This window comes from Lissotriton helveticus, chromosome 12 (assembly GCF_964261635.1).
Source record: "Lissotriton helveticus chromosome 12, aLisHel1.1, whole genome shotgun sequence".
Lineage (NCBI taxonomy): Eukaryota > Metazoa > Chordata > Amphibia > Caudata > Salamandridae > Lissotriton > Lissotriton helveticus.
In genome coordinates, this window is record NC_136073.1 from 586,986,300 (window position 1) to 587,012,447 (window position 26,148).

General features: G+C 46.9%; 1 protein-coding gene across 2 annotated transcripts in view; it reads left to right on the forward strand.

The window, feature by feature from the left end:
- The first annotated feature begins 6,738 nt into the window (after positions 1–6,738).
- HDGF (heparin binding growth factor) overlaps positions 6,739–26,148 on the forward strand; it is a 124,185-nt gene continuing 104,775 nt past the window's right edge. Inside the window, exon 1 of one of the 2 annotated variants that reach the window (XM_078668452.1) lies at positions 6,739–7,330. In XM_078668452.1, coding sequence (XP_078524578.1) covers positions 7,235–7,330 — 96 coding nt within the window. In that variant the 5' untranslated portion in view covers positions 6,739–7,234. The remainder of the gene's footprint in view (positions 7,331–26,148) is intronic. The other variant, XR_013603448.1, reaches the window with a different exon arrangement.

The following is a 26,148-nucleotide window of genomic DNA, read 5'->3' on the forward strand; positions in this document are numbered from 1 at the left end:
AGACTAAAATAAATGTATATATCATTTTCTTATAGTTATCTCTGAGATGAGCCTAATACTTATTTTGAAAAACGAGACCAATTTTATCTTTTTTATCAATGTATTATGTCATCATTCTATTATAGCACGGAAGAAAATATAACCACATTTTTTAGCTAATTTTTCAAAATGTTATGTCATCACCCTATTGCAGCACAAAAGCAGATTCAAAAAAGAGAAACATTATTATAGTCCCCAATATCTTGGTCAGAAGATGTAATATGCACTGGGTAGGAAGAAACTAATCCCATATTCATAGAACACTGTTAGAGGAGAGAAAATATATATCTCATTGTGATCGTGGGCGGTCGGCGGGCTGGAAAAGCAGGCAAGGAGGCCGGATATAGCGTGCAATAGTGTGGTTTATTTCATACACTGAGAGTCGTTATAACGCAGTCCAGGCGATGTGAGGGAGGAAAGAAACCAAAGAAACGATAGCTTCGCTGTGGGTGTCTGGTAAGGCCAAGACGGATTCGGAGGGGTCCGGGTCTTGGGACGAAGGGCTGGTCTTGGATTGCAGATCCAGGTCTTGGGTGAAGGTCGAGCTCTTGGGTGATGGTCCGGGTCTCGAGATGGGAGTCCGCTCTGTGTCGGGGAGTCCTCCGGAGGGCAGTAAGAGAAGACAGAAAAGGAGCCGTTAGTCCCACCGTATTGGGCTATAAGTACCTCTACCAACACCGGGTCGTGAGGGCTTGAAAAGTACCGTGAGGGGAGAAGGATATGGGGTTTCAGGACAGCTGGGGTATGGACGAAGACAAAGAGGCTAGGGCAGCGGCGTGAAACGTGTCGGGGGGGATGGTTAGTATGCCAGGGCTATTTACATCATCGGTGCTTTACAAGTAATTACAGTGAACTGGCAGGGTTAGCGTGCCTAAAGTGTGCTAAGTAGGTAAGATAAACAGTCTACACTATATACAGGCACTTAAAGTGCAACAGAGAGGCTAGGTGTTACTCACGCGCTCCGCCGCAACTCTCCGGGTGAGTTGCGGCCGCTCTTCAGCTTCCTCCTGGGGACTCCACCAGTCCTCGCACCACTCGTCTGCTTCTCCGTTTTCTCCGCTCTCTTCCTCCTCTCCAGTCGCAATCTCCTGCCACGATCTTCCGACGCCTTCTGGTCTTCCGCTTCCGTCTTTTCTGTCTCCTGCCGGCGGTGGGGAGGCTGGACTTCCGGTGTCAGGCGGGTGTGCTTCCGGTTCTCGGACTTCCCGGGTTGGTTCCTGCAAAACAGAGAGGGGAGGGGTTTCTGCTGTCATGGACGCTGCCGCTGAAGGATCCGCCGGGAAAGGGGAGAGTCTGAGTGGCGGTAGCCCGGGTGGTTTACGGGACGGTGTCCCCGGGGTTATCTCCCGAGGAGCCATTTCACACTCATCCACTATCAGGGTCCCTAGACAGCGTTAATACTGAAATTCGATGTCATATTTCCCATTACCAAAACGAACGGACTCTATCCAAAAGTAGGATTCCCGAGCAGAGTAACCCCTTCTACTTACTTGGGTTCGATCTAACAGCTGGCTCCGTGGCGTCGTATCCACCGGAGTTTGCGGGGTTTAAGCGCCATGGCCGGAGTTTAAATAGCCCGCTTGAACATTCAGATTCAATTCACCTGGGTGTAATTTAATTTGCCGTAATTTTTTGCAGGAGCACGCGGGCGCCATCTTAGAAGAGTAAAAAGTGCTTGATTTTGTGCAAATAGTAATGGAAAAATATATCGATGGCTCTATTTCAATAAAATTTTGTGGTTTATAGTTCATTCTTTTATATATACCCTTATTATTACACTTTTTCCCATTCGTTTTGAGTATTTTATTTATTGATTTTATGCCAACAATTTTATCGTAATTTACTGGTACATGATTCTTAGTTTGGATCCATGCAGAACAAAAGTCCCACATTGTTAAGATAAGTCCTATAAGTCTCCCACACGATCGAGCATATATTTTAATAGGGTGCGTGCGTCACATATGACGAGATGGTAGATCTATGAAGATTTGACTATATTAACGGATTAATTGCGGGCGCCATCTTGGAGGGGATATGCTATCGCGATCTCGACGATATTTGGGCAATGCTGGATTAAGTTTTGCGGTTTTAATGCCAGGTTGTTTGTATTGAGTTCGTATCCCTTGTTGTTAAATTATTTTAGAGAAATAAAGGGAATATATTTATATTATGTATACCAATCAAATGTGAATAAAATAAAAGAAATACGACAATATAATTGTTGAAGTTTGTAGCTTTAATTTTAGAAGAATATCAAGGGTGCCAATTTTAACAGCACATCATTATTTATCGACAATTCCCAAATTGCCTATTTAGTTTGGAAGTAGTATTCAGAACATGCCAATTCGATTAATTGAAAGGCTAAGCCATTTGCAGATCTATTTGTTTTTTTGTGTATTTTATATAAAAGATCAAATTTGTATGATTATGAGTTTTCATTTTTCTGGTCGGTTTTTAAGATTAACCCCCAACCTACTAGTTGTAAATTCAGAATCGAGCAGGTATATAGAGGGATATATCATTGGCAACCTCTTGTGCCATCTTGACCATCACATAAATTTAATGAATTTTTTTTTGAATAGTAATAAACTCATTATAAAAAGTGATGCAGTTCATTATTGATGTTAAGTCCTAATGTTGTCGCCCGCAGTCGACAAATCCATCCTGCTTCCGTCTTTCTTAGCTGTATTTCCCTGTTCTCTCCCCGCACTGGGCTCTTGATATGTTCTAGAGCATGGAACCATATATTGCTTTCTAGCGGATGTTGTTCCTGTATGTGTACAGCTACAGGGTATTTGGCATCTTTATTTTTAATAGCTCGTACATGCTCCTGAATCCTGATTTTCAAGCTTCTGATACTACTTCCTATGCAGATTTTATTGCAAGCACATCCTAAAACATATACTGTGTAGGTTGTGTTGCAATTTATAAAAGTCCTTATATTGTAATTTTTGGAAGTATTATATTTGAATTCAGTTTTTTTGTTGAGTCCAATCTTGCATACTACGCATGACCCACAGACATGAAAACCCACCGGTCTGGTTGGTAACCAATTTTTGGAAGAGGGCCTATTGTCTATGTCTGTCACATAGCTGGGACATAGCTTTTTTTTAAGGGTCTCCCCTCTCCTGTACACTACTTTTGGTTTGCCAGAGACAGTTCTCTCTCTTTTGAATCTGCTTTTGTACTGCAATAGGGTGATGATATAACATTTTGAAAAATTAGATAAAAAATGTGGTTATATTTTCTTCCGTGCTATAATAGAATGATGACATAATACATTGATAAAAAAGATAAAAATTGGTCTCGTTTTTCAAAGTAAGTCTTAGACTCATCTCAGAGATAAATATAAGAAAATGATATATAAATTTATTTTACTCTTGCAGTATGTTGGACATATAAAAACCCAGCGTACTACAGATCTCACATCAACAAAAACCTAAGTGATGTATATCAGGAGAAATATCATTCTACATGTATAAGGTAGGAAACTATTTGCGAACTATAAAACAGCTTTTCCGTGTGTACAATATAATTCCTAAATGATGATAATTCTGTATATGCTAAAAAAAACTCTTTAGAGGGTGGGTACTCATACAATTTGTACAACCTCCCCTTTTCCATAGAGACCTATGGTATAGGATCTTGCTAACAGCACTAAGGAAGTGACCTATTTAAACAATACGCTATATAAAAGATGAACCAGTAAAATCCTCTCCTAAGTACATCAAGGAATGAAGACAGCTATCTAAGTGGTAAGAATTAGTAAATATATACTTTTCGATAATAGCTGGGTTGTAGATGACTTCATTTATAAAAACGAAAATGTAACAGCATTTTGTAAAATAGAAAACTGGACCAATAGAAGTGGCAGTAGGGTACTGATTCTTTTGAACCTGGAATACTGTCTAACTTTATAATTTTTCTCAAAAAATGTTGATCTTATTAGATCCTTACTTTGTGTTATAAGACCAAACAGTGAAAACCCACCAGCCCACATAATTATTCTAGAATCAATTATTCCGTTGCTAAAAATGTTGGGAGCATAACATTTCCTGATTGTAGAAAAAGTTTGAGCCTGAAAATACTTAGAGAGAAAATGCTTCAGTGGAACTGTAAATGGTTTAAATCAACTATGGGACAGTTGAGAATCATGTAAAAAGTCTGTAAAAATTGTGCTGTTTTAAAGATGAATTGTGTTGATTTTGTAATATGTGCAATGTGTAAATAATGTATATATGTATCATTTGTAGCCCTGAAGAAGTCCTTGTTGGACGAAACGCGTAGGCATCGGCTACAGTCTGTTTTTATGAAGAAAGAACTTTTGTTGAAATAAATAAATAATTTACCACTATTCCACTGAAGATTCATCATTCATCAGGACTCAATTGTTATAATAATGGAATAATTTGAAATAATATTATTTACCATAAACTGTTAAGACTTTGTTGAAAAGCTATAGATCACCTTTATTTTGTTAAAGAGTGTTGGACATATGAGGGGTAAAAGTACAATACAAGTTACTTAATTAGCATACAATAAGTTGCACAGTATACGTTTTGCCCTAGGGGCCTCACAAACCATATACTAAAATAGTGGTATAAGAACCACTTGAGAGTTAGAAAGCAGGTCTGGGGCCTGTGGAATCGCTGGGGCTTTTTTCTTTCTTATGTAATGTACTTTCCTCTTTTGTAAAGCGCTCTGACACCTCTGGGTAAAGTACGAGCAATATAATAACATATAAATAAATGGGTCTCCGTGAAGGGGGGGGGGCTACGCCGCACTTTGTTACCCTCTATATATTATATCACAAGAACACGCAATGTACTACTAAATTATGTGCACACTCAATTCTTTATTTATACAAGGCGGCACTGCACGGTGCTCCTTCCTTTTCCTCTTAAGTAGGAATTCATCAATTATCCCACATTGGAAATTCTAGCGTGGCTGTACTTCTTCTTTAACTTCTTCAACCGCAGAAGAAGTTCGGCCACGCTAGAATTTCCAATGTGGGATAATTGATGAAATCCTATTTAAGAGGAAAAGGAAGGAGCACCATGCAGTGCCGCCTTGTATAAATAAAGAATTGATTGTGGAGAAAAAACACTGCCTGGGTGAATACCGCACTGAGGAAGAAGTTGAGATTGCACGATTTATCTGCAATATTACTGACTGAGAGGGAAAAGTAAAAATACCTTGCAAGAAAGTATGCTTAGAGAATCATTTTCAAAAGCTGAATATAAGTGCCCTTGAAGTAAAAACCTGAGTCTACAAACATCATTTTGTTTTAATTGTCCTGAGGAAGGTGGTGCGAATATGCAGGATCCACCGAAACGCGTCGATATGTATTAACCTTTGTGTTTTTTAAATATTTTGTATTTTGTATTTGTTTGTATTGAGATTTTGTTTTATTATTGAATTTGTTTGAGACAGCAGTTCTTATTACGAGAAATAACAATTGCAAAAACTGACTGTTATCAGCAGATGTCTTTTTTAGAAAAATATATTTTTAACGAATAATAAAAACACTGAATGAGATATACACCTTGGCAACGTTATGTTTTGATTAATGTTTAGACTGTAAGTGCCTTTGTGGTTCTACTTATATGTGATGTGGGGTCTTGAATATTATGCGGAATGATTGGTGTTAGGTTTTGACTACGAGTGATTTGAGGTAAGCAGGACAACTGCAATAGATTATTTGCAAGACAAAATGTATTTTAGATACAACCAAGGGAACCTTTTTGTTTTACTTGTTTATTTACCCTGTTCCCTTGGGGCTAAAGGGTTACTCTCTTTTCTTAGACACTACTAAATTATGTGCACAAAATATATATATATATATATCCAAGCGTGGCTCACTCTGGGGCCCCAGACGCTCTAGGGTACGGCAGAGCCCTGCAGTGATTCAATGATTCCGGTTTGCCAAAGGCCTTTGGCAAACCGGAATCATATATATATATATATATATATATAATTTGGAAGGAGTATTTTCTTTCAGCCCAAAATTAATGAATAAATTCAGTTCTCGAAATAAGAACATGTTCTATACCTTTAATACACAACACGACCGTTTGGTAAACAGTCCTTATTAACGTCTGCCTGATCGTGAGAAAGGAAAACAACACACCCAACATGGCAACCACTTCGCTGTTCTGTGCTCTCAGACTGAGGTTCCCCTCCCCCTGCATCTCAGGATCTCCTCGGTTAACGATTCTGGGTTCGTTTCATCACCCTGGCGAAAAACATCAATTGCCGAAATAGGAGCCAATTTGAAAACAAGAGCCGCCAAGAGAACCCCACTGACATAAGATAGTGAGAAGGGCAGGGAGGGGCCAAGTACAGACAAGCACGAAACAAAATGGAAGACGAACGATAGAATCTACCTGTCAGAGTATGCAAACCTTGATTGTGTCCATTTTACATGATAAACATTCCATTTAGGCACAATAAAAAGTCTGAACCGCACAAACAACTGTATTTTCGAGCAATCAAATAGATTTTTTGTAAAGACAAACAATATGCAGCAGGCATTCAGCATTAACATTGCATCCTTCATACTGTTTCTTTAGCAGTGCTGTTTGACCCTTCTTCGTAATTGCAGCGAAAGCGAACACTATTTAAAGGCTATGTGCACCTTTCAAGATGGTTTCCACTTTTTGCTGTACACCGATCTGGGTCAAAGGGGCGTGCGACGTCATCCTTCTTCTGTGTCTACTAAAAGCGACGGGACTAGAGGGGAGGTGGTCAGTGCGGAGGAGGATCGGTTTTCTCTCTCTTCGCAAACACAAACAACGCACCCAGAGGCAGTTTTGTAGCGCCTTCGCCGTCAGCGAACAAAAGCGCAAAAACAGCGCTTGTCACCGAAGGGAAACTGTGAGATCTGAGATAGGGATCCGAAGAAGAAGTCTTCTGAAAGCTGCGCGGGCACATCACAAGGCCTTAATCGATCAACGCGAAGGCACTGTAAGAAGCAGCCCCCAGCAAGTGCTCTGGACACCTGGACAGGTCCCCAGAGTCTGACTGGCGCCCTTCCCGCCAACACGCGACTGCTGGACCGTTGGTGCCACCGGCGTTTGAAAGGAAAAAGACCCAAAGAAGCTAAGAGGCCTCTTCGCGCCAGAGTCCTCCGTGGCCGCCTTTTTGGCAAGAGAACACACTTCTAGGCGTTACACTTTCCATTTTAACCGCGCCAATGAAGAAAATCGCCCGTCCCAACCGGCAGACGGAGTACAAATGTGGGGACCTGGTCTTCGCCAAGATGAAGGGTTACCCGCACTGGCCTGCACGGGTAAGACCAAGATTTTCCCTAATTGCACGTTTTCCAAGGGGTTTTGAGCGTTGGTACATTTTAAAACCAGCCACCGAACCTCGTTTTTTGTGGGAGGGGAGTTGGTTGGAGACTTCTTAATTATCGAGAAATTATTTTTGTCGTTTGTACCAATTAACTTGTTATGGTTCCCTTTTACATAATGTGTTATAAAGAAGTGGCAACCGCTTGCGGCGCTTTGACGGTGGTTAGGTGGTTTTCACTGCGACCCAATTTTATGTTCTCGAAGTTAAAAGGAGTTACGATGAATTAGAATGCCAACCGTTTGTAAGTAACTTGGTGTTTAAGTTTTCACTTTCAGGGATTAATGTACCTTATGAACTGCAGCACAGCACGAGCAGTAAAAGTTCCATAAATACGTCGAAATCTGTTTGGCATAGTTATTGAGAATGTTGATTGTATCGATGCTGTTTTGACCTATTTGAGGCAAGCCATGTTCGTGTCTCACAGCTTTGTTGACCTTGGAGTCCCTATCCCTAAGTTATTCCCATCACGCTTCACGTGGGTAGGTAAAGCTGCTTGTAATGGAACGCCCACTATGTCCTGTCCCATTATAAACTATTTCATTGCCGAAATTACCAATGCGCACGATAGGCACATGTCGTTTTGCCCTCTAAGTATTAATTAATCGGTCTGGCCGTCGACCACCCTATTGGCTACCTAGAAGTTTGCTTTGGCGGCAACGTCGCTGGCATCACCGTTGTTGGTGGAGATGTGCAATCCCATTACATAAGCTTCTGTGTGTCTGTTGTCCACCCGGGAATGCTTCCATGGCGGTTAAGTCCATGTTGCACCCATTCTTCTACAATTATATACAATGGGGATTCTGTCGGATTTATTTGTAGTAATGTTTACATATGAGCTCACACAAATGTTTTGTTATTGTAACGTTCCACTGCATGATCTTGGGCTGTTTGTTTAGTGCAGATGTTCATGGAGAATTGTCATTCGGAGGGGGGGGGGGGGTGTTGAAGTTCGTTTGGCTTTTCCTGTCTTTACTGGTGCTCATTGCGTGGGTGCCAATACAAAGTACTCGACACGTTCACGAGTTTCCATCTTTCCTTACCACAGTATTCCATCATTAAATGACCTCCTAGAGAAGAGTTATCTAAAGAGTCCTCTTCGTGTCAACAATAAAAACAAAGTATACACTGATTTTAAGTTTTCACGGTCAGTGAAGCATATTTTGTAAAATATAACACGCTACAAGGTGGGTATTCTAAACCGCGACACAGTACTCGTGGTGAGTGCTGCCCAGAACCTGAATATAATTGGTTGCGTTTACATCTGTAAGCTCAAATGGGGGGCAGTTACTTGCCAAAGAAGACTGTATATTACTGTGAAAGACTAATGAGTCCTACGTTATAATCCACTCTAAAGGTGGATATGGTTGCCTTAAAACTGAACATGAACCCGAAGAGACAATGCCAGCTTACTGTTAAGACCCAATTAGGTGGTAACAAAGCCTACTCAAGGGTTGATGAGTGTTTAAGTAATAACTATAACTTTCTGTACAAGGCAAGATGTGTTGATGTCATATCGTATATAATGGGGTGAATGTTCTGGGAAGGGTTTAGAACGTTACAGGATGAGAGAAACAGTGGTTGTAAGCTGCATCTCTTGATTGTTTCACCAGTAAAGCTTGGCATTGGAGCTTGGTTGGTGTAGTATATGACATAAATTTGACAGTGAGCTGTGAGGCTACACACAGCTGTGTGGGTATTGTCGTCATCCCTTAGACACAGCAGAGTTGTAATTCTGTGTGAGCATAAAGTGTACCAGGATCACTTCACACATCTGCTACAGTTATGCCTGCGAAGATTAACATTTACAGACAGCCTGACCATGTCCGATATTGCATCAGGACTGAGGTCAAAAAGATGCTGGAGTTGGGTCATTTAGCCTTCGGATAGCCATTGGGCTAGTAGAGAGATGAGGTACTGTGTAGATTACCGAGGCTTCAGTGCAGTCACAATGGCTGATACCCATCCAATTCCTAGGGCTGATGACTCTGTGATGCCAAGCCAAAATCAGCATTTTCAATTGCTAGTGGTAAATATCAATTTATTGTAATGCCCTTTGGCCTGAAGAATGCACCTGCCACATTTAAGAATTTGGAGAACGAAGTTCTCACGAGTCTGGATGCCTATAGTGTAGCATATCTAGATGATATTGCTGTCTTTAGTTCCACCTGGGAGGATCACCTGGTCGACCATTGAAAGGTTCTGGAGGCCCTGCAAAAGTCAGGCCACAACGTGCCAGAAAGGGTAAAGCAAGGTTGTGTATTTGGGTCACCTGGTAGGTGGAGGCCAAGTTCAACCATTGAAGAGCAAAATCCAGACTATAATGGGCTGGGTCGCCCCACTACCCGGACTCTGGTCAGAGCTTTATTGGTCCTAACTGGGTACCACAGGAGGTTTGTTAAGGGATATGGATCCATTGTGACTCCCCTTAACTTCCAAAAGGATGCCTAAGAAAGTTAAGTGGGCAGTTGTAGCTTTCAAAAGGCATTTGATGACCTGAAGCAGGCCATGTGCTCTGCTCCCATTTTGCAAAGCCCTGATTACTTCAAAACCGTAATTGTCCAGACAGATGCTTCTGAGATGGGGATAGGAGCTGTTTTGTCACAACTTAATGCAGAGGGCCAGGACCAACCAGTAGCTTATATAAGCAGACGGGTCACCACCCGCCCCTTTTCCTGGGAGAAATGTTGGGCGGCAATTAAGAGGGAGGCCTTTACAGTGCTTTGGGCCTTGAGGAAGTTGAGGCCATACCTGTTTGGTACTCACTTCATTGTTCAGACAGACCATACGCCCCTCGTATGGCTTAATCAGACGAAGGGTGACAATCCTAAACTTGGTGGTTCATTTCCCTACAGGGATGTCCATTTCTGTGGAACATAGACTTGGGGGTAACCATGCCAGATGGGCTCTTCAGATATTTCCAATTAAAAATTCAACTCAACTGGGCAACTTTGTCTAATCTCCTTACTTTGGGGGGGGTGGGGGTTTGTGTATTAAAGTAGGATCTGCTTTCATGGTTACCCCCGCTTTTGCTGGTGTTCCGACTAGTGACTTGTATCCTGCTACTCAGGACCCCGGTCACTGTGATTCCTCCATAAATCTGGCAGTGGTAAGTATGTTGGTACCTTCCTAATTGGCTACTGGTGTACCCAGGTAAGTCCCTAGTATATGGTACTAAGGTACCCAGGGCATAGGTACACCAGTGGTCTCCCATGGGCTGCAGCATGTATTATGCCACCCATGAGAGACCACTCAAACTGTGACTAAAGGTCTGCTTTTGCAGCCTGTGTAAGTTGGTGCTAGCACCCCTTACAATTGATATAAGATTCCTTGTATGAATGGCAGGCTCTTCAGTTCTGAGGGCAGGGTGCTTGGTTATAAGTGTAAGCAGGGCCCCTCTACAAACCCCAGTCGATTCCCCAGGCTTTATAACTGCGGTCAGCCTTTAAATACATATAGTGAACATCATGTCAAAATGAGATGTCTAACTATATATTGGCTGCACTGAATCCAGTCATGTTTGCAATTAAACATGTTGGAATTCTACACCAACACAGCATCCATTGTTGGATGTAGCATCCCATGTACTGGGGGGGGGTCTCTGTATTCCAGGTACCAGCCTGCTAGTGCTGCTGCCGACCAGACACAATTCTGCCCCCCTCTGCTGCCGAGCCGAGCCTGAGCAGTGGAAGGTAAAACAATAGATTTCCTGTCACAGGGACGTGTGACCACCTCCCAGATAGGACTTGGTGTATTGTGCTTGGGTGGTGCACTTGCCATCACCAGCAGACTGCGTTGCAGGGCACATTTGGTGCCCTCCTTGCATACTTCAGTTTGAGCCAGTTCGAAGAGCCGTTGGCTCCCTCTTTGGCGCAAAATTGGCCAAAGGACATGGGCGTAGCCTCCCCTCTGTCCAGCCCTTCCTTTGGGAGTGAATCTTGAATCTTTCCAACCCTTTCCCTAGGGTAATTAAGAGCTTACCTATGGGTGGCTATTTAGGTAAGTTGCGGGGCAAGATTAAAATTCAAAACCACTTCAGCCATTTGGGCACCTTGGACTTCGACCGGAACCAAGACTGCATCAAGGAAGGCTCCTGGTCTCGCCGTACTGCCAGTCTTCTGCATCGTCTGTGCCTGTGCTTCATCCAGGTTCATATCCAGGCCTGTGGGCATCAAAGGCTCCCGCAGTGTTCTCCCTTAGAGTGAATGAGTCACTCCCCTGCATTTTCAGGCACCCCAACGAAGCTGACCGGTCAACTCGTCCTGAGGTCCCACAATCTTCAAAAGGCTCAGCAACACAGCTGGTGGTTCTGCAACTCCCTAGAGGCCTGCACGGTCTTCTCTGCTAGCTTGAGGCCTATAGCCCTTGTTGGAACTGCTGGAACAGCAACCCTTTGTGCAGTATTGACTTGCTGTTGCCAAGGCTTGTTGACTCTGTCCTTCAGAGATCTTCAGGCTACAAGAAGCAGCCGCATCTCTCCCTGTCAAGATCAGGTGCTCACCGCATCCTCTGCACCGTGGGCCTGCATCTTTCAAATCAAACCAGGAATATTTATTTAGCGCAGCATATCACCTGAAAGTCTCATGGCGCTTTGCGGAGGCTCAAATGCTTGGTTTAAGCAGAAGCTGGTTAGGAATCGAACAATCAGGTTTTTAGTTCCCTACGGAAACAATTATGACCTGAGATGACGCGCAAGTGTAAGGGTTATTTATTCCAGAGGGCGGGTGCGAGAAAAGAGAAAGATCTCAACCCCATTCTCGCGGCACGAGTTTTGATCGGTGTTAAAAGGAATTTGCTGCTGGATCTTACATTCCTGCATGGGAGGTACCAGGTGAGTTTCTCTTTCCAGTATCCGGGGCACTTGCCATGTAAATTCTTATGGGTTAGTCCAAGAATCTTAAAATGGGTCCGCTTCCCAACGGGAAGCCAGCGAAGGAATCTCAAGCTGGGAGCTGAAAGGGTCCTTGGAGGGAGATTCAACACCAGTCTGGCGTCTGTATTCTGCAAGACCTGATTTTTTTGGTGAGCTGCAGAAGGTCCTCTTGCGACTCATGTGCTTTCGGCTTGTTGGCCCTCTTGAGGGTCTTCTTTGGATTCAGCTGTCTCCCCTGCTTGCTTGGGGCATGCTCTGACTCTCCTGCACTTAGTGAGTCCCTCAGACCTTGCTGGTCACAACGCTACATCTTTTTCGTCTTTCACGTCTGTTGCTGCTGCCAAGGCTTGTTGGCGCTCTCGCTGGACACCAACCCCTTGGTTCTTGACTTCTGACGTGGGTCAGCTCGTGAACGGCTCTTGGTCTTCCACAGCGTCGCCTGGTCCTCACAGCAGGAGCTGCGCTGAAAAGGTCTCCGTCATCACTCCTGCATCTTCCTTCATCGGCAGTCATTGGTCTTCCGTGCCTCCTGGTCACTCCCGAGTGGCACAGGCTGTCTCTTCTGCTTGCAGGTACTTCTCTTCAAGAATCCACACTTGGATCCCACCGGACTTTCACCTTCTTTGCCAGTGGCATCTATACTGAAGTTCTCCATTGCTGTCTAAGGCGGTTTCCAATGTCAGTTTGCATCTATTCACCCGGTTTCCCTGGTGAAGGTATCCTGGTTCCTGGGATATCCACAGGTGGGGTGACTCTCCAATCTTATGTCTTCCACAGGGTTTCTTCCGGGTCCGCTGGGAAGAGTCCTTCTTCTTAAATTTTGCAACCACAATTTTTCCATTGAGTACGCAGCTTTGTTTCCACTCTGCACACAGTCCCCAGCTCTCTCGAGTCTTCTGGTCCAAGTCTCGACTACAGTCTTAGTTCGCGTCTTTAGTATATGGTTTGGTCTCCCCCTGGAGACCACTGTGTATTTGTGCTTACTTACCTGTTTCCATTTGAAATATTGTGTTGATATCTCTGGGTAGGAGATATACCAATGTGTATAATAAATGTACTTATTTTCAGAACTACACTGTGTGGTTCTTTTTTGTTTAACCTACATTATATGATTATATTGGCTGCTCTCCACAGCTACTACTTACAGAGATTTCCATGGTTTTCTAAGACCACTAAAATCACTGTAAGGGTTCTCTGCTTTAGTGCCAGGGGCTTCACTTAAATAAGTGTGTACCATATACTAAGCCAGCCTCCTACAATACGTGAGCCCAGTAATAACAGCCATGCGCACATACTCCTATCAGCATGTCTGATACACACTAAAAGGACATTAAAAGACAATGCTACCGCTCACTAGAACAAAACAGACCCCAATGGGGGTTTAAAGCGGTGGCTGGGTCAGTGGGAGGAGATGATTTGTGGACAGGGAAATGAGCGGAAACGGGTTGGGAGGAGGAAATCAAAAGCAGCAGCGAAGGGAACAGCAGGGACTCATGCAATGATCTGTGGACTGAGCAAGCAGCAATGGGAGGAGGTGGGGAAACAGAAAAGCAGTGACTGGGGAGAAGGTGAACTGGGGACAGAGCATGAGGGCGGGTGGAAGGAGACTGAGCTAGTAAAAACACTATCACTGTGTAGAGTGCTGAAAGAATGAAAAAAGTAGGTTCTAAAATGGTTGTAAAACTGGAAGCAGTGGATGTTTACATGTGATTGATCATGCTCTGGGGGGGAGAGCTTGCCTAAAGAAGAGGCATGTCCATGCATGCTCGGGACAAATGGTGGCAGAATGTGAGACCGATGATGGAGCGAGCAAATGGGAAGCCTGTGAACGAGCTGAAGACCGCAAATTAAACACAATGTGTCTATTCAAGACATCGCATGCGCCATCTAGCCCAGACCTAAAAAGGATTGTCAAATACTTACCAGTGGTTATTTGAATTTGGTAAGCAGCAAGTGTTAGTTGGCAAATCATTGTGTTTATTTGTGCCCGGATTGACTGTTTAACTGTTTTTAATTGTGATTGCGCCCAAAGCACACTATTAAATCGTGCTTCTGTCACCGCAATGGAAAGTTTCTTTAGCTATGCATTTACAAAGAAAATCGTGCGATTAAGTCTTTGTTGAAACATGTTTTGCAATCAAATCGCATGTACTCAGAATTGGGTGTAATGTTTCATCTGCAAATAAAAATAAAAATAAACAAAGTATGTTTAACCCCTTCCATGCTGCCGTCGGCCATTGGCCGACGGCTGCCCTACCTCGCTGGTGCTGCCGTCGGCCAATGGCCGACGCGGCCCCAGCCGTTTTGCGGAAGTGCTGCACTTCCTCAAAACCGGCGGCGCAGCCGAGGGGGTTAAAGTATTTACCGTTGATTTGGTGGTGCAACATTAATTTTAGTTATGAATGCCTGTGAATTACTTTTCAACATGCCCATAATCCTTGCGTTCGTCGGATGGCCGGGAGCCTTCTGACGCCACAGTGCTCGTGTGCGTCGGACGGCTCCTGGTCGCCAGCACACATGGCACTGGTGATTTCCCCCCCCCCCCCCCCCAGCTCCAGAGGCAGTTCATTCTTCTTTTTTTTTTTTTTTTTTTTTTTTTATCTATCGCTGAAATTACGCTGACGTCTGCTCACTTCAGCACCAAGGCAGGCGGGAGATGTATCATTGCAAAGCGGAGAATCTCTCATTTCCAATGGTACCCCTCCCTAATCGGGGCTCGACAAATCTGAAAAATGGTACTAGTCCTGCAAGTCTAGTACCTTGAAAAATCTCCTCGACCTAACCGTAACCTACTTGACCTCCGTCTCTGAAAGCGGAGCAAATGTAACAAGATTTAAAAGCATCTTTATTGCTCATTGGCTTTGTAAGCAATAAAAAGGCCTTTAAATCTTATTTTGTCACATTTACTCCGTTTTCAAAGGCGGAGGACAAAAGTTAGTATATTTTTCTACTCGCCAGAGTAGGACCTAAAAATAGCTCAACCTCATAAAATTTACCTCGCAAATTCGAGCCGTCGAGTGGATTTGTCGAGCCCTGCTAATGGATCCCGGTTCAGAGTTCGCCGTCCGATCTGGGGTAACCTCCCCCGCTGCCCCCCCCATCTTCATCGGGGGGGGGGGGGGGGTAGAAACCCACTGGACACCAGTCGTTTTTAAAAAAAATATATATTCAAGGGGGCTGCCCCCACCCAAATCTAATTACAAATAGCCTTTCTGCATCATCACGCTGGCACAAATTTCCTACCACCCAGCATTCCCCTTGGTCTCCTGTGAAAAATGATACCTCACTTGTGGGTGCGTGCCCAAAGTAGCGTCCGCCTAAAAACGTATATACAAATTGCCCTTTTGGACCCACTTTGGCCCCCCAATCTCTACACGTTTTGGCCCTTCCATGTCACAGGCACTTTGCCCATCCACACAAGTAAGATATATCATTTTTATTGGGAGACTGAGGAGAACGCTGAGTGGTAGGAAATTTGTGCTGTGTGCTGGTCCCACAACTTTCCCACACATATATTAGAGGAAAATGTGACTTTTTAGCTAAATTTGAAGCTTGCGGTGTATTCTGGGAAGGAAGTGTGGAAGAGGTGTGGCGCAGCAGCCAGGGCGACTGACGCCGGACGCTGGGGATCACGGTTGGATCACCGGCAGCAGGGGTCTGCCCACCACCATTTGACTCTGGGCAATAGCTTGCTTAATCTTCCCGACGGCCCTCAGCGCCGGGAAACCTACGGGTAGCTGTGCGCTTTACAAATACAGGATTATCATCATTAAAGTGGACTACCACATGTCTTTTTTTTTCTTTTTTTTTTTTTCTTTTTTTTCCAGAAATGTCTGGGATTTTTAGGGTTCCCTAGATGTCTGCAAGCCTGGGATCAAAAACACAGGTGCCCAACTTTCTTTCACAAAATGACTTATTTTTTTTAAGGGGGTGTTTTTGTCCTGGGCTTGGCGGTCATCTAGGGACACCTGCAAAACCCAGACATTTCTGAAAACTAGACATCCAGCGAAGTCCCGGGAGGTATAGCTTGCGTGCATCTCCCAACACTTTTCTACCCAGAATCCACTGCAAACCTCGAATTTAGCTATAAAAAATATCTAATTTTCCTCACTTTGCTGTGTGGGGAAAGTAGTGGGATCACCGGGCTGCCAAAAATGTCCTACCACCTGAGTAACAGAACCTGGTGAGAGCCACACAAGTTACCTCATCCTGGATTCCCCCTGGAGGTCTAGTTTTCAAACATGTTACACGTTTGCTAAGTTTCCCTAGGTGCCAGCTGAGTGAGGGTCCAATATTCATCGAAAGGCAAATTACGAAAAAAGCATCCGTTTTCACAGGAAAATGTGTTGTGCCAAAGTTGCGTTTGGGCTGTTTCCTGTCACGGGAACTAGGCTTATCCACACAAGTGTGGAACCATCAGGAGACTTTGGGGGGGGGGTGAGGGGGGGGAGATAGGATATGTCCCAGTAAATTGCCAAAGCTCTGTAGAAAAGTTAAAAAAAAAATATATTTTTATCTATTCTTTATAAAAGTCTGCCTGTACCTGAAAGCCGGGAATATGGTAATTTTAGCTGCACAGACCCTTTTGTTGACACCATTTGCAGGAAATTTCTTCTGTAGCAGATCACCCCCAACAAAATGTAGCTGTATTTTGGCTAATTTCTCTGTTCTCTCCAGGGGAATCAACAAACCCTGGATATCTTCAGGATGTTGGAAGAAAAGGACACAAATTTGGCGTGATTACCGTATGTGGACAAACAATTGGGAGGGTCTAAGCACAAACTACCCCAAATAGCCAAAAGGGCTGGGAAAGGCCTAGCAGCGAAAGGCTTAAACAAAGGTTTTGCTTGCCTTGATTTTGTTTGTAAACACACACCCAATAAAGACTTTAAATTGAAGTGATACAAGTGTGATTTAGCCATGTTTTGAAAGTCCATCCAGGTACTCCGAATTACCAGTATATCATACTGATGCTGTGTAAAATAGCTACACATACGCCCTTGAAAAATTGTGCCTGCCATTTGACCTTGGTATTTAAATTTCAGCAAATGCGACGAGATAAAAACAAGATTTAAAGGCCTGTTTACAGAGGAGCAGACTGGGTATGAGATTGTTCTTGATGCTGCCTCAGTACGGCGACCCACCTTAAAGGTGACCCTCGCTGTAATGTCCAAAGCGCGAACGACGGAAACCCTGCAACAGGAAACCAGACATAACAGCATGGCCAACTTAGCCGAAAGTTCCTTCAAGGAAAGATACTTATTGAGTTTCCAAGATAAGAAAAGGTTCAAGACCAAATTGACGTCCCAGAGAGCCGAATATCGTGGCTCTGGTGGTAGTGACATGCAAATTCCCAGCAGAATAACTGGTGCTCTCCAACCGGTACCCCGTCTACCCGGAAATGAGCTGCAGAGATCGCGGAGTGCAGTGCATTAATAAATCGGTACGCCAAACTGTCCGTTGCCAATTCTGCCGGAAAGTTTAGAATGGGAACGACTCGTGCGACCACGGGATCAAAGTCCTGTCGAAGACACCAACGCATCCACTTAGTCCACGTGGACGGATGGCGTTTTGACGTACTATCTGCCCAGGCCTTTGACAAGAGTGTCTGAGCTGATCCCTAAAGGCCTGGGAGAGGCCACCGTCTCCTGAAAGCCTCCATGTCATGAGGCGGCGAGAGCCTTGGAGGATGAGGTGATGCCGTTCCCCGTCCAGATTGAGAAGAAGATGAGGGAGCAAGGGGAGTAGGATTGGAGAATCCCAAGAAAAGTTCCAGAAGAACCGGACACCAAACTTGAGACTTCCAACATTGCGTCACCATCACCAAATCTTCCTCCAGGAGCCGGATCCGGGCTGCTGTCCTCACCACCACTGAGAAAGGTGGGAACGCATAACCCCTCTCCTGGGCCTCCGCAAGAGGGTCGGTCTCCAAATGAAGAAACTTGGGAGCTGAAGGTCGAGACAGGACGCAATACGATCCACCGAGAACGGACCCCAGTGGTTGTTCAACCACCTGAAGATTGGAATGTCCAGCTTCCACAGGCTGGAATCTTGCAGATGCCTGGAGTGCCAATCCACCACTTGATTGGCCTCGCCTGGAAGATACTCCGCCGTCACGGAAACTTGTTGAGCCAAACAGTACTCCCAAAACTCCTTCGCGTGGTCTGCCAAGGCACGGAAACGAGCCCCCCCCCCCCCCCTCAGGCTTTTGATGTCACAAACTGCCGAGATGTTGTCCATCTTTAGCAATACACACAAACTCACTTGGTCCCTGGTCCAACAGCCGACGGCGAATGAACCTGCTAGGAGGTCCAAGCAGTTGATGTGCAACTTCTGCTCCTCTAACGACTAAACGCTGTCTGTGGAGAATTCCCCGCAACGTGCGCCCCATCCGGACCTGCTGGCATCCGACTCTATGACCAGGTCCTGTGCTGACCCGAAGATCGCTAACCATTCCAGGCCTCCGTGTGCGTCAACGTCCATGACCTCTCCTCCTTTGCTTCCTCCGATAGAGGAACAGTTTGATCGTACGATAGACCCCCCCCTGAGGTGGTGCACTTGGCGTTGCAAGGCATGATAATGAAGGGACCACGGAAAGATTGCCTGAATGGAGGAGGAGAGGAGACTGGCCACCCGGGCAATCTGATGGAGCGAGGTATGGGTCTGCCTCAATACGTGCTGGATTTTGGCCCTCTTACGAGAAGGCAGACTCTAGGAGGAATGGATGGAGTCCACGACAAACCCGAGGAAAACCAGACTGAGTCGGGAAAAGGACCGACTTTGTCCCGTTGATGACCAACCCCAGACCCTCCAAGATGGACACCATCTGTTGCAACTGAGCTATCACCTTCTGGGGACACAGAGCCATGAGAAGAATGTTGTTTCAATGCACTATCATCCGTACACCCTGACTCCTCAAAAACTCTACCACCGGGTGAAACACCTTTGTGCCGATGTAAGCCCGAATGGAGGGGCGGTGAATTTGTTATCTTGGCCCTTTCAACAAAACTAAAGAAACGGTTGATGGGGAGGGTGGATAGGAACCACCAGATAGGCCTCTTTGAGGTCCAACCTGACCATCCAATCGCGCGGAAGGGGTACATCCCGGAGAAGATTAATCCCTTCCATTTTGAAATGCCGGTAGACCAACCATCCGTTGAACTCTTTGAGGTTGATAACCGGCTGACGCCCCCCATCGGTTTTGTCTAACAAAAAAATGTGGCTGAATAAGCCGTTGGGATGCAGAGCTGATCAACAGATGGCTCCTTTCTTGAGCAGCGTGGATACCTCCTTGTCTATCTGCTGGGCATCCGTTACGGAAAAGGAAATGGGGTTTGGAAGCTCTGCCTGTTGCGGTAGATTCTAAAACTCTGTGAAAACCCCTGATGGTCTGAAAGACCCAAGCATCTGACGTAAGCTTCGCCAAGCATCCTGGAAGGCCGCCAGACGACCCCTAATACGCACTTGCTCTGTAGGTATGAAACGTACTGCCTGATTGGCCACCACTGGTGTTGTTGTTAAAGCTGCGGCAGCCTAGGAAGCGTTGCCCCATAGTGTGGTAAAAGTTGGTGTAATTGGCTGTGTTGTACTGCCCTCGCCCGGAGCCTTGTCACCATTCTGCTGACCGCCGCGGCCGGTCGTGCGGCCCGTACCGCGACTGGCCTCTTGGGAGAAACCAGTTTGGAAGACCCTTTTGATGTTGGTCTGGGGCCTTGTCCAAGGAAGTGAAAGTGGCTACAAATGTACCTAATCATTTTACGAACAGGTTCCCTTGAGCCACAGTGCCTGCCTCCGAAGAGGCGGTCGCCCAGTTTTTGGTTCAGCTTTATTAGCTGGAACTTGTCACTTTTACCTCCTCCGCTATATCCAGAATTTTGGTCATAGGGTCTATGGCGTCCAGGAGTTTATCCTGACAGGAACGCCAGGAACAATCTATTCCCTTGCGGTGCTCTTTTCATATATTTGGCCAGGAAGGTAGCCATTTTCGATTCTAGCTCCGGGGTGAGGGCTGCCTTCCCGTCTAACGTGGGACGTGGACACTCTGCCCTGAGACACCCTCTTGCTTCCTTCTCTAGTGGCTTGCGGAGGCGTCTCGCCACAAATTTGGCCACCTTATCCCCAGGTGCCCAGGCTGCGGAACGTGGATGAATGATCTCATCCGGATCCAGCATACCCGTGTCATCCTGTGGTAACGTGACCGAGGAACTGGCCGTGCGCCAAGAATGTGAAGACCCCATATCAGAATCTGTCGGGGGAACCTCGGTCGTCTGATGGGGAACCAGGTGCAGTGGAAACTGCAGTGGAAGCAGTGCAGGGGGAGGTGGGACAGTCTTGGCCAGGAAGGCGCTCTTCAAGTGCGCGAAGGCATCCTTGTCTACCCCCTGTGCCCCCTCCGAGCTACCTCCGCCACATACCAGAGGGGGTTCCCCCACCGCCCAAGAAGAAAACGGGGCTGGTGTGGGAGTAAGTGCTCCTAGGTAAGCCTGCGCCAACTTACATTCTGCAACAGTAAGGTTGGAAAGGCGCTCCTTCATGGGGGCCACCACCTCATTGACACACTTGAATATGGAACTGTCAACTGCCTTGAAAAAGTCATCATCTAGCGGGAGATATTGAGTAGCCGCCTTCTCATAATAGCTGCCCTGCTCCATCCTGTCACAGGGGGAGAAAAACTCGAGGTAAGTAAGCAGGGAAGGTGGAGGTAAGTAAGCAGGGAAGGTGGCCCGGGAATGAACAATTCCCCATCAATGCTAAGGCAGGCTGGGCCTGGGCTGTATACTCAATGGCAGCAAAGAGGACGTGTGCCAAACTTGCCCGTAGGCGTTTTCGCTGAGAAACCCCCGCAAATACGGACCCAGAAGTATTGATTTTGTGAGGCAATACAGACCCCAAAGGGCGTACGTGGTGTGGCGGCAGGGGGGACAGGCTCTGACGCTGCTCGTGCGGCTCCTCTGTTGCAGAACCCGCGAGCTCCCCCTGGCGGGCGACAAGCACTGCCGCAAGTGGGTCGGCCGCGTACGGAGCGAGGAAACTCTCCCGCTGCCTTGAGGGGAATCTAGAATGCAAAAACAGCAATAAAACAAGAAGCACACACGTGTCCCCTGAACGTTTGTCAGCAATTCTCTGCTTTACCCAGAACCTTAAAGGAAACCCAGTCAAACATTCCCCATTAGAGAAATAGCAAAATTGACGTACTTGGCTGTGAAGCAGCAAAGAAAGAGGGGGATTTCGTAACATGAACGCCCTTTCTATGCAGCACTGACACTGTGAAAGGACTAGGATAACACATCCCCGTTGGACTGTTGGGAGTTGTAGTTTTCGGTTTCCATTGTTTTTCTCTTTACGTTTTCGATGTTTTAATACAAAAACTTATTTTGGTTCTTTTCTGGCTGCTGTGTTTTTGTTGTATAGAATAAAGCGTGGAAAGAAAAGCATAATCGGAGCCTCCGGTCCTGACATAGAATCTGACCGTGGCTGGCTCAAAGACCACCCGCCATGGATCTGCCACAGGCAATCGTTGCGATTTGCCTGGCGAGCGGACAGCATCTTTAAAATGGTGGCGGTGCCTAGCAGGCACCGCCGCCATATTACAATGCTGCATCCCTGCCAGCTGGAGTACGGTGGTGAAACTGCCATTCACAGGCTGGCGTGGATTGCATTTGGGGGGGCCCATCGCGGCCCCCCCTTGTGTGGTGGGTGCACGGGGGGGGGTACCCATGCTACCCTTGACATTTCTGTGCTCTAAGTGACGGGCACCGTGTGGTGCCTGCCACATAGTGCACGGAAATGCAAGACCGGCTATTTAGCGTTGCGGCAGGTTCTGCAGACAGTAGCACTCTAACACCCTAGGTGCGACTGCCGTCTTACAGGCGGCCGGTCCCAGTCACCGCAACGATGGCAAGCGAACCCTAGTCTGCCTGCCATTGTAATGACCCCCTTAGTGTCGTGTAGAGTGGAGTATGCATGATTTAGTTGCCCACTGCCGTTACAGCAAAAACTTTTTCTATTGAAATGCCCATTACATTTACAAAGGCATACAGTTTTACTAGTAAAACTACAATGCCCGCAAAGGATAATTTGGTAAAATGGCATCACTTAGTGTATTGATTTTGTTTTGACTGTATTAAAATGTTTCCACTATTATTGCCTAATTCTGATATACCTCCTACACATCCCCAGTGCCCCCAACAAGAATATTACATAAACCGTTACACTTAGAAGTCAGAGAAAGAAAAATAAATAAAACACCATCTCGAGGAGCTGCGCCAGCGACCAAGATGGCCGCTTGAGCCTCGGCTTCGCCGACCGCCACATCCTGACTTGCCATCCGGCACATCATCCTGAGCCCCGTCCCCACCATCGTGTGGGGGACCGGTGCCTGAGCCACTGGGCGGAATTTCGAACGATTTGGGCGCTCCGACGACTCAACGCCATAGTGTTGAACTTTTGGGCCTTTGGGGCACGTCACCGGGACCTTGCGTGTGGCACTGCCCGCTTTGGAGTTCAACAGTGGCGATGTGACCGGAAGTGCACGGTGGCACTCGATCCTCGGAAGCTGCGTTTCATCTGTGGGGCCTCGGGGTCCCCCTCTCAAACAAGTCGCATAGTGCTTCCCTGCCTGTGCAGAGCAACCCGCAATGGTCCGGTATTGATTGACTTTGTGACATATCGGCGTGGCCTAGAGCGGTTTGTGAAGGTGGTGTCCGCACAGAAATTGATAATGGCGGCGAGGGGGGACCCCCGAAAGGTTACCTCCAATAACATCGAGGTCTACCAGGCCGGTTGAGTCCAATAGACTGGAAAAATATAGTTTCTCCAAGGGTTCCCCGGTGGACGAGAGACGCGCTCTAGTGGGTGGCCAGGAAGAGAGCCCCTCCGGGGCGGACCAGACGCTGAAAGACCTGATGGCAGCGATCACCGGGGTCCAGTCTTCCCTCGGTAGGATGGACTCCAAATTGGACACGGTAACCATCGAGGTGGGCTTAATCCGAGCTGACCTAACCAAAACTTTGGAGAAGGTCAAGTCACTCGAGATCAAAACTTAGAGTCTCACCGACAACGTGTCGGAACTCCAGCGGGAGGTGAGAGATCTGAAGGTGTCTCGGACTCAATTTGCCCGCAAACTGGACGAGTATGAGGGACGGGCGAGGTGCAATAATGTCCGCATTCTTGGCGTACCGGAGAGGTCGGAGGGACAGGCCCCAGATCTGTTCGTGGAGGATCTTATCCTGAAACATCTAAAACCCAAGGGTCTCAGTAACTTTTTCACCGTGGAAAGAGCCCACAGAGTCCCCGGTGGATGCCCGAAGACAGGGGCGCCCACTCGTCCTATGGTCGTTCGAATACTGAACTTTCGAGATCGAGACACTATCCTGCAGGCTGCAAGATCTTCCGGAACTCTGGCATATGAGAACGCGTCCTTGCTTTTCTTCCCTGATTGTCCAGAAACAACGTCAGGGTTTCATGGATATCAAAAGGCGGCTGCGCGCCTCGGAAATAAAGTACTCTATGCTGTTCCCTACCCGGCTCCGGATAGAGCGCGACGGCAAAACTTGGTTTTTTGATCATCCAGATGCTGCAATGGACTGGCTGGATCGTGTCCAGGGGCCAGAGACGGAGGGGGACACCCCGATGGACAACGAGGAACAATGATTCCATTTGCTCGTGTCAGTTGACTGTGGTGGCGGGGGCCCTGGTTTGATCGGGCGATCTCTTTTCCCCATTGACTTTGCTAACATTTTGGGGGGTTTTCTCATGGAACTTATTGATGGGGTTGAATGCGGGTTGGGATGGTGGAGGTTGGTGGCCTGTTGTAAGGTCCTCCTCCGTTTTCTACATTTAGATTCCGTAGTTAGATTTGGGGAGACAGGCACACTGGTAGTTGGGGGATGTGCATAAGTTGCATGCAGGGGTGCAGGGTGGGGGGGTTGGGGTGTCGATCTGGGGGTTTTTTTGATTGTTGATTTGTGTTTTGTTTATGACCAGTGCTTGCAACGGATGCCACGGAATGCTTCCGAATTCTCCGGGGATGAGTATGGCTTCAGCTAGATTGGGCTTGGGTGTGTCTGTTCTCAGCTGGAACGTGAATGGCTTGGGAGACCAGATCAAACGTGCCATGGTGGGACAGCTGATTAGGCGCCGATTGCCAGATGTGGTTTTGCTCCAGGAAACTCATCTTATGGGAAAGAGATGTATGGCGTTGCACAGAGGAGGATATAAACTGGTAGCGCATTCTGGTTTTACCTCGGGCTCCAGAGGGGTGGGGGATACTAGTTAAAAACTCCTTTAGTTCACCATACAAGCTACCTGGTCTGATAATCGAGGCCGCTATGTCGGCATCTCGGAACTCTGGGAGGGTAGGACTATCACGTTCCTCTCTGTATATGTTCCCCCCGCGTTGCAGTCCGACACCTTTCCCGACCTGAGCGGGGTGTATTTGTGGCTGCCCATTGGTATTACGGTAATAGGGGGTGATTTCAATGCTGTCATGGATGGAGAGCTGGATAGGTACCCCTCCCGTGTATTATTGCCCTCTCGTAGGTGGTTGTCGGATTTCGTCTCAGGAACGGGTATGATTGACGGGTGGAGACTTCGGCACCCCGGTGACTTGGAGTATACACATGTCAGCAGCGCACCACTCTTTCTCCAGAATCGATTATGTGTTAGTGCCTGCGTCGCAGGCGATGTTTGTTCAGGAAGTGAGTCATTTGGCCAAAGGAGTATCTGATCATTCGCCGATCTGGCTGCGACTGAAAGTCGAACCAAGTAATGTGGCTAGGGTGGCCCCAATTAGCGCTTGGCGGTTGAGAGACCCCACTACCCAAAAAGAGCTTGTCCGTGCAACTGATAGCTACTTCCGAGAGAACGCGGGGACGGTCGACTCTGACTGCTCTCTCTGGGAGGCCTTCAAAACTGTAGTCAGTGGGGAGGCTCTCTCTAATCTCTGGGCAGAAGAAGAAGAGTAGAGCGGAAGTTGATCGAATTGAGGCGGAGCTATCGGCCTTGGAAAGGGAGGTCTCCACTACTGGGGATCTGGGCGATATACATCGCCTCGGTCTCCTTAGAGATGAGTACAAACGCCTGGCGCGCGATGGGGCGAGAGAACACCCAAAGTAGAATTTATGAACACTGCGATAAGGCCGGGAAACTGATTGCTTGGTTGGAGAAGGGTGACTGGGGATCACTGCGATAAGGCCGGGAAACTGATTGCTTGGTTGGAGAAGGGTGACTGGGGATCACGTCTGGTACCGGAGCTGCAGACCGCGGGCTCTGGGGTCACGACTGATCCACAGCTCATAGTGGATGAGTTTGCCCGCTACTACGAGGAGGTCTATACTTCGGTGGGGTCGATCACGGCGGAAGTGAACGCGGAGGTCATTCGAGATATACCGATGCCTGTTTTGTCGGCCGAGAATAGGGAGTTCTTGGATTCCGTCATAACAAATGACGAGGTCGCGATGGCTATCCGGGGGGTTCACTCCGGGAAGGCCTCGGGTCCGAACGGTATTCCCGTTGAACTCTATAAGCTACACGCAGACCGCCTGGCTCCGTTCTTGAAGGATATGTATCTTGAGAGCAGAGAAAATGGTGTGCTCCCTTATGACCAACGCATCGCTAATATTATCGTGATCCACAAAGATGGCAAGCCTCGCTTGGATTGCTCCTCCTACCGCCCAATTTCTCTTTTGAATGCGGAGACTAAGTTCCAGGCTAAGCTGCTCGCGAATCGGCTGGTGAAGGTAATCTCTGAGCTGGTGCACCCGGACCAGTCCGGCTTCATGCCACGCCGCAACACCGCTCTTAATCTTCGTAGACTCCATGGGGTGGTGGCGGGCACCGCTCGCATCCATGAGCCATTGGTGCTTCTGTCGTTGGACGCCACT